At 49.2% G+C, this 9368-nt stretch overlaps 1 protein-coding gene across 1 annotated transcript; it reads right to left on the bottom strand.

Moving 5' to 3' along the window:
* Positions 1-1382: 1382 nt before the first annotated feature.
* Positions 1383-6831, bottom strand: LOC136484838 (probable beta-D-xylosidase 7). Its single transcript, XM_066481796.1, has 3 exons — positions 6374-6831; positions 3009-3561; positions 1383-2898 (listed from the first exon to the last, which is right to left on the bottom strand). The coding sequence occupies exons 1-3, from the start codon at positions 6782-6784 to the stop codon at positions 1541-1543; spliced, it is 2322 nt and encodes a 773-aa protein (XP_066337893.1). The 5' UTR covers positions 6785-6831; the 3' UTR covers positions 1383-1540.
* Positions 6832-9368: the final 2537 nt, after the last annotated feature.

Genomic DNA, 9368 nt, shown 5'->3' with positions numbered 1-9368 from the left:
GATCATCGGCAGGCGGCGGTTCTCCTCCATCCATGGAGGGCGACGGCGTGGGGAGGGGTGGAGGAGTGAAAGGCGGCGGCGTGGAGGAGTGAAGGCGGCGCGGCGTCGATGAGTGAAGGGCGCGGCGGCGGTAGACGAAGAGACCACGTACTGGCCACGAGGAGATGATGGATCGGTGTGTAATACAGAAGGGCAATACGGTCATTATCAGAAAATACATGTATTTGGGAGATAAGAAAAATGGTTAAATGTATCAAAATGTCATTATAGCTTATTGTAATTGTTTGGAGTCTTATTTCGGAGAAACAAACGTTAGGAGTCTTATTATAGAGAAACCCAACGTTTGGAATCCTATAATAGCCAATTTCTCGGCTGCGAGTCGAGGAACCCCTACTCCATCCGGTACAGCGCCGACGCGACGCCTTCCATGAGATGTATGTGACCTTGGTAATTAGAAGAGATGTATGTTGGATTATAATAGGAATATAGATCAATTCTTCTCGGCGAAGAATCTTAATTTAATCCCATTCACCCTCCCCCTTCTATTTGCCATTTCATCCTTCAATGTCATTGTGTGCCCTCTTTGGTTTGCCGCACATTTGTACTTTACATTGCATGGCTTGTGCTTATGCTTGTGTGTACTCGGTTACGTGCGCTTTTGACTGCTGGGGCTGTGTGAACATGTCAAGGAACTCATTGAGAAGTCACACACTATGTTTGGTTTGACATGCTGAGGGAGATCTAACATTTACTCCAGGTCTTTCAGTGAAAACCAGTTAAGCCGGGTTTACCACTTGGGTGGTTAGTCCGACCGTCCAACAACCCGGCTTGTTATACCCGTTAGGCTGGCTTTGACTGAGTTCTGAAGTTTACCGTTTTAAGTGCTATTTCTTTTAAGAATTTTTGTAGAACCAGTTCAAACCCCTCCCCCTCCCCAACCCCCAACACCATCTTGGCATGGTCCTTTCAGCTATCTTTGTCTAAATTGATTCGAATTTGATCATTTTTTAACTTGTTCTGACATGATTTTTCCATGTATCTTCAATTGATCTGGTCATTTTTTCAGGTTTCAGTAATATCACTCGTGTACGTTTTCCTTTCGTGATATTGCAGGGGAGCCTTCTATCTACAAATACTCTCACTTGTAATATGACATTCCGTCAAAGAAGAAACACACAAAATTATCTGTGTCCATCATTTTCACTCGTTATTATCATGCTGTTCTCTCGTTGCAATTTGTTAGGTCATTTTTTTCTCAAAGACAGAAAAGATTTGCGCATCATTGTATTAAGAAGAAGAGTTTAACCATATAAATGACGTGCCTCTATCGAGCATCCTAGGAGATCGACAAAGACAACCTGAATTATGTCGCTTTTTCTCCAAAGTTTTACTCATATTGATCAGAGGGAAGTAGGGAACATGTCTCTTCTTTAATTATTTTACTTCACTTTCTATAGCATGAATGAACAATGAAGCTCTAAATCATACTAAGAAATAATGATGTCGTATTCAACTGTACTTCTTGCCCTCCATCTACAACTCAAGCCTCAAACCTTATCTCCATCTCATGGTTGTCAACCATGAGGAAATGAGACCCAATATCGATCACCTTCCTGCCATCCGCCCTCACCCTGCTGAAATGCTCACACGGGCTGATGTCAAACCTGAGGTTGGCCGTCTCCCCTGCTTTGAGATGCTGGCTCCTGAACCCAATCAGCTGGCTTGCCGGGCGGCCTCCTTTCGTGTTTGCCCACCGGAGGAACATGAGCGCCGAGTGCTTCCCGTCCATGGGTCCGTGGTTCTGCACCTCCACCATGGCTGGGAACTTGAGCTGCTCGCATCCGTCAGTGCCGATGTCGTCGACGTGGTAGCTACGGTCGCCATCCTCTGTCATCGTCTCCCTTAGGCCAGTGAGAACAGTGCTCGAGAGCGCAGGCATACTGGTTCCGTAGACTAGCCGGCGGGAGAAAATGGAGTAGCTGAGGCCGTAGCCGAACTTGTAGACGGTCTTGCCCTGGTAGAATCGGTAGCTCCGTCCAGGGTAGCCGCTGGTCGGGTCGGCACGCATCTTCATGTCCGTCATGGGCACCTTGGTGAACTCCTCCGGATACCACGTCACCGGCAGCCTCCCGCTGGGGTTGTGGTCGCCGAATAGCACTTTGGCGATGGCGAGGCCGCCGGCCTGTCCGGGGTACCCAGCCCATAGGATGGCACTGATCTTTGGGTTTGACTGCGCGAACGTGATGTCCACCGGTCCGCCGGAGAGAAGCACCAGGATAACCGGTCGCTTTGACGCGTCGGCAACGGCAGTGATGAGGCTCTGCTGCATCCCCGGAAGGAGCAGGCTCGTCCTATCCTTCCCTTCGCTCTCCTGCTGCTGGCTCAGCCCCATGAACAGGAACACGTAGTCCTCCGAGCCCGCCAGCGCGACAGCCTGGTCCGTCGCGGCGACGTCGCAGGCCGCCGAATTGCACCCGGCCAGGAACCTCACATTGTTCAAATAGCTTTGGAGCCCCTTAAGCGGCGTAGTGGATTCGCATGGCGGACCGAAGTAGTTGGCGATAAGCGCCATGCCGTCGTTGGCATTGGGGCCGATGACGGCAGCGGAGGTCACCGTGGACCGGTCGAGTGGGAGGATGCCGCCATCGTTCTTGAGCAGCACGATGCCGTCCTGCGCTGCCTCGAGCGCAAGATTCCTGTGCTCCGGTGTGCAGATGTCCGCGGCGCCTAGGGCGCCGTACATGTTTTTCCTCGGGTCGCCGTCGAAGTGTCCCAGCCGCATCCGGACCGCGAAGAGGTTGGTGAGGGCCTTGTCGATGTCCTGCTCCGTCAACTTCCCCTGCTGGATTGCGGCCGTGGCGTGCTGCTGGATGTAGGAGCCGCAGTCTATGTCCAGTCCTGGAGATAGAGAAATTATAGTGGTCAAGCAGAGAAACAGAGGACATTCGCAGAGGAGCAGCCGAGCAGAGCAGGGGCTGGACAACATTGGCCAAGAAACAGAAACGTACCAGCCTTGAGCGAGACGGCGACGGCGTCCTCCGGCGTGGGCGCGTACCGCTGCGCGTCGCGCATGATGGCCACGGCGTCGCAGTCCGAGGCGATGTACCCATCGAGGCCCCAGTCCCCCCTGACGGTCCCGGTGAGCAGATCAGTGTTCGCGCACGCCGGCACGCCGTTGATGGCCGTGTAGGCGCACATGATGCAGCTGGCCTTTCCTTCGACGACGCAGCTACGGAACGGCGGGTTGAAGGTGTCCTCCAGGTCCTGCGCCGTCACGCGGGCCACGAAGCTGTAGCGCGCCACGCCGTTCCAGTCCTCCAGGTCGTAGGCCGTGGCGTGCTTGCAGCAAGCCGAGGTCTGCAGGAGCGAGGACGAGCTGTTCCCCTGGATGCCCCGGACGAAGGCGACGGCGTAGCGGCTCGCCACGGCCGGGTCCTCGCCGGGTGTCTCCTGCCCGCGGCCCCAGCGCGGGTCCCGGAAGATGTTCACGTTCGGGGACCAGATTGTCAGTCCTTCCGCCTGGCCGACGTTGAACAGCGCCCTGGCCTCCCGGCCGATCGCCTGCACGTGAGCGACCACATATATGAGACGAATTCACATGGCTGGCAAAATCCTTGCCGTAGTATGGACATCAAACGAAAACAAAAATAGAATATAGATATATACTAGGTAGTAAGACATGATTCGAACGCTCAGTCCTATAATACAATGTATTCTACATATTTTAAGACAGATTAAGAGAATACAAAAGATATACGTGCTCTCACTTTCTTTTCTAATAAAACACTATTATTGTCCTAATTAGATAAATGAAAAATATCTATATTATCAAATTCGTATGACTATTTAATATAAAACTACTCTTGCCCCTAAAATCCCTTACCTCTAGGACTTTTGAAATCTAAAATACACAATATTATAGGACAAAAGATTTATATGCAAAGTTGGAAATGTCACGTTGATGTCTTGACAGAGAAATGCAGTTTCACCTGACGAGCCCATAAAAGCCAAACCGGCTTTTAGGGTTTTCCAAGGTGAACTTTCGGCGCCTTTGCATCAACTTTTTTCATTCCTCCTTTGGGTATTGATTTTCCCCATAAAAACTTGTTAGGATAAACTCTTTTATTCTCAAAATGCTTGTGAACTGGATTGAAAAATGAGCTAATTTTGGCGGCCAAGCCTTTTGTCGGACAATCTAGCACTCAGAGGATGGCCACACCAGAACTCGTGTGCTCTCTGCAATGGGCCATTGGAAACCGGCTTACACCTTTACCTATCCTACCCATATGCTCAAGTGGTGTGGAACCAAATCTCAACTTGGGAGAATTTCAATATTCTTCAAGCTGCTCACCCGGTGCAATTTGATAATATTGGTAAATGGTGGGAGAAGGCGGCAAGATCCGTACCAAAGGATAAAAGACGACACTTCAATGGATTGATTATCTACGCCATGTGGAATATTTGGAAGGAACGAAATCAAAGAATTTTCGATCAAAAATTCTTAACAGCTCAGGAAGTAGCAACCCGCATTAAAGAAAATCTAGAGGAGTATAGAAGAGCTTTTCGGGTGATCACCTAAGGGCTGTCGGGTGGCAGAGCCAATCGTTGACTACATTACGGGGTCACGGGCTAGGAGCCGTTGTATCCTAAAATTCTCTTTTTCTTCTTAATTAAAAGACAGAACACCTGCCATTTATGTTAAAAAAATAGATGAAAGGCAGAACTCCTGCCATTTATGTTAAAAAAATAGATAAAAGGGGATTTTGTTGTTTGAAGGTCTGGTTCGGTTCAACACTTGCCCTGCCTCCGCTAGCCTACTGGCTACTGCCATGCACTTGCCACAGGCCGGCGGGATATCGCTGGTCAGCCCGGCTCCACCTCTCCACGCGACCACGCCTCCACCTGACTAGCAACCCCCAATCGACAGCACCGCAGTACCCCTGGGCACAGCAGGGTACTTCGTAGTAGCTAGCAGCTGCCAGGTGGGGACGCCGCACCGGCGTACGCGTACCCACGGCCGCATGATCGCCAAAAGGCTGTACCAACAAGTTAGGTAGTATACAGATCCAAACGACCGTGATCTTGAAATTCAGATGAGCCTGTCCGGCCCGGCAGTCACACACGCGTGACGTCCCGCAACGAAAAGGCGCCACTTTTTCCCACGCCAACATTCTGCGATCGTCCCTTTTCGTCACGGACCAGACATGCATCCGTGTTCACGTGCTAGCCCCTTTTAATTTGTCAGGACTTCGATTTCCCGTTGCTCTTTAAGCGCAAAATACAGGTTTGGTTCAACTACTACGCACCACATACATCACGCACTAAATTACCGATCCATCGAACCGCCGGTCGACTATGGTTCGAGAGAGAGACGAAAATGTGTCAAATTCAAAGAAATATCGCATGTACCTAGCCGTATATACAGATGCGAAATAGAGTAATGGTGTTTGGTGGGGCTCCAACATTTCCGGAGTTAATTCATGCCATTTAGGCTAGCGCCGAATTTACAACTTGACCAGTTGACCTCTCAAACAAAGTCGTGCTCACATCAGTTCAACTTATCAATTACTGTACTATTATCGTTCATGAATAGAAGGTCTAAATCCTTGGGGCGCGTTTGGCTCCCGCCACAGCCGCTGCCGCCACCGCTGTGGCCACGCCACGGTCGGCGGACGAAACGGCCGCCAGACAATTGGCGAGCGGCGGCGTGCATTATGAACTAGCAGCCGTGGCGCGCGCCAAAACCTTCAGCCATGTGCGGCGGCCGTGTTGGTCGCGATCCAAATGCGTTGTTAGACCCACACCGAACATATTCAATTTCGCACTCTTATAACTCCGATTATTTTTGTTTAACATACGCTAATCAGTAGGAGTAACGCCTCCGTTTCTTAAAAAAAAATTAATCCCATCAATATCAGAGGTAGCAATGGATCGGAGATTCTGATTAATGAAGCTCAGCTGCGGTCCTCAGCACAGCCGCTGTGCAATTATAATACTTAAACGCACCCTAGCTTAGTTGTCCGTTCCCAAGCAAATCACGGATGATACCAGCCAAAAAACTGCAAGAGCGCGGCGCCAGCGCGTGCATGCATGGCATCGATTGTGGATGCACGGGTCCGTCCGGCCGGCCGGCCGTCGCTCCCAACCAACCGCCCGTGCCAGCCAAACCAATCCATCGCGCGCGGCACCCCGTAATGGCAGTGTGGCAGGCCCGCCCGCCAGCCCGGGCCGCGCTCGCGCACCATGAGTGCCAGTGCCAGCGTGCGTATGCCCATGCCGGTCGGTACGCGCTACGCGGTACGGTGTTCATTCCAAGAAAGAAGATCCAAAAAAATAAATGCTCATCGTCGCGTACGTATCGTACGTAACGCACCTGGCCGATGCGGAACCAGAGGTCATCGTCGAAGGCGGCGGCGGTGAGCAACACCTGCGGGAAGCTGGTGGCGGCGCGGACGCCTCCCACGGCGTCGAAGTGGAGGCCCTTGCCCGAGGTGGCCAGACCATGCAGCGCCTCGTTCCACCACTTGTATCCGGGGACGCCCAGCCGCGGGACCCCCGCTGCCTGGTCGCCGAGCTGCGCGATCTTCTCCGCGGGCGTCAGCCGGGACACCAGGTCCGCAGCGCGCTGCGCCGGGGCCAGCGTCATGTCGCAGAACGCGAGGCCCTCGGACGCCTCCGCGGACGACAGGCCGCACGAGAACGGCGGGTCCCCGGCCAGTACTACTGCCGCACCGTGCAGCGCCGCCAGCGTCACGAGTTGTGCTAGCGTCGTCGCTGCCGCCATGCTGCTGCAGCCCGCGTTGATGTTGATGGAAGGCCGTGGTGGCTGGCGGGAGGCGGGAGCGAGAGCGATGTAGCGACCAGCGCGCGCCTGCCCGCCTAAATAGGCTGCCGCCGCGAATCGGAGCTCGCCGCGTGTCTGCTCACTGGTGTTGCGTGTGGTGCACTGTACAGCAGCTAGCTGCTAGCCTGCTACTAGCAGTAGCCATCATCAAGAGGAATCGCAGGGCATGCGTGTGAAGGAGATGCTTCTCTTGCCCTTTCGGCCGAGAGGATTTCAATGGAGATGCACGGATCCATACTTCCGTGTATGCGTGCTCGGCGATGTTTCTGGTCCATGGAGATATGCGTTTCGTGGCGCTGGGTAATTAGGCTACCTAATTAATTAGTGCTTCAGCGTTCACATCAAGCCAATGCGCGTCGCTTTATTTGAAAATTTGCAACGATGTCTTCCTGTAGTCGACTTGTGCGTAGTCTGTCTCATTGGGATTGCTTAATAAGCAGATAGGAGTCAAAATACATTTTGTATGATCGTTTTTAAGGTCACTGGTTATGAACATGGCGAAGTTACGAATGAGATTTGTATACTGTTTCATTAAGCTGTATGGTAAGTGTTGAGAAGTAGAATGTCGTTTCACCGGTAGGCACCCTTTGGAAAAAAAAGGAAAGGTACGGTATATCAATTTTGGAGTATTGTAATCCTATAGAAAACTTTTCTTGTATATCTCTTTAGAACTAAGGTTTAATAAACGTTTTGAAATTCTTTTAGATTACTACGAGATGAATGAAACCATAAGAAGTGATTGACAATTGTCACGACCCAAAGGTCGTTCCAAATAAAACTTTTTTGACGACCTCCTTAATAACCTTGCACAGGTCTTCTTAGCCAACAACCACCATGTCACTCTCTCGTAAAGGCCTCTAGTACTTTCTACTAAGGCAAGGGCTCCGAATTCGTTAGTCAACCCCATCGAATTTCCTCAATCAACCTAAGTCAACTAGGGGTCAACCCTAGTCAACCTATAGTTCACTTTGAGGACATACTCTGAGACAACTACTAAGTAACCTTCCCAATCTCTCTAAAGGTGTTTATCAACCCCTGGAGCAAGATCAATGGCCCCAATGTCAAACCCCTATCTCTAAATCAAATTATGTCCAATTTCAGTGATCTACCGGAACATTCCGATGATCCGACGGACCATCTGCTAGATCACTTATTCAGTAGTTTTTGATGAGATGTACCTCTCTCCTCTCCCATGGTCCCACATGTTAGTACGAAGTGGAGATACTTCTCACCGGAATCAACCCGTCTCCACTCACTCTCTCACCCATTTACTTATTCCCCACCCTCCCCCCCCCCCCTCTCTCTCTCTCTACAAGGAAGAACAAAGATGAACTAGAGAGAGAAAGGAAAGGTATATAAGAGAAGGAAGAGAAATTTAGAAATTGCCTATTTGTCCCCCTTTAAGTGACATCAAGGTTCTTTCATTTAGTTTTACATGTGGAATCAGATGAAAAAACTTTATGGGCCTGTTTGGTTTACCGGTGGCAAGCATGCCGGACCAAGCCATACGTCCAAGATTTTGGATGTCTAATGGTAAGATGCTTGCCTGGTGGATAAGGTGCTTGGGAGTGTAAGAGCCAAACAACTCATCTATATCTCTTATAAAGCAAATTCTCTTTTCTCAAAAAAAATAAAATAAAGCAAATTCTCACTACAAATTCTATCTCATGCAAGTCATCAACATCATTACCCACTAACCATTCATGTCATCTCCCACTAATAGTCATGTCACCCCCAATAACATTCAACCTCTTCATGTAAACTATCAACGTCACACTAAGAGCAATTAGTACTTTCAATATATTAGATATTTATTTTTGCCATATGTTGCTATTGTTTTGCCATTCCATTCATTATAAGTTTTGTTAGATTTTTATTGAATTCTTTCATTGTTTTGTCTCAATTTTGATAAGAATGGATGTAAGAACATGTAGATTTAACTCATATAATGATTTTATTTCTAAAAATGTCGTGCAGCAACGCACGGGGTATGCTTCTAGTATATGTATATAAGAATTATAAGGGCACCTGCAACAATAAAGTTGACTTGCTAGCTCATATGAACATAAAAAAGAGAACAATCTAACATGATAATATAGAAAAATATGTAAGCAAAGACATGGATTATAAGAAAAATTATGAGCTTAACGAACTCTTTATGAAGAGCAACCATATCATTCTCTCTCCTTCTTACTAAATAAAATACTCTATGATCTACCTGTTTTAGCACTGTTCCACTACTACATTCAGACCTATCACAAGCGGTTCGTAAAGTCCATCACAAACGCTTTTTGGTCTCGGCAGTGAGTGGTCATTGGTGATGACATTCTCGTCATAGTCTGTTTTGCAACCGGTGGTGATAATAGCTTATCACAGTCGGTTCATATTACCAGCCAATGGTGATTTTAATTTTTAAAAATCCTCAAAACAGGCCAAAAAATAGAAAAAAATTGTTTCAATCTAGGGAAGCCCCCCACTAGCTCTAGCTTCACGTGTCACATGATTTTTCACACGAAAATCCGTA

This window comes from Miscanthus floridulus, chromosome 10 (assembly GCF_019320115.1).
Source record: "Miscanthus floridulus cultivar M001 chromosome 10, ASM1932011v1, whole genome shotgun sequence".
NCBI lineage: Eukaryota > Viridiplantae > Streptophyta > Magnoliopsida > Poales > Poaceae > Miscanthus > Miscanthus floridulus.
Note: the sequence above shows the minus strand (reverse complement) of the source record. Positions and strands in the feature narration are given on the sequence as shown.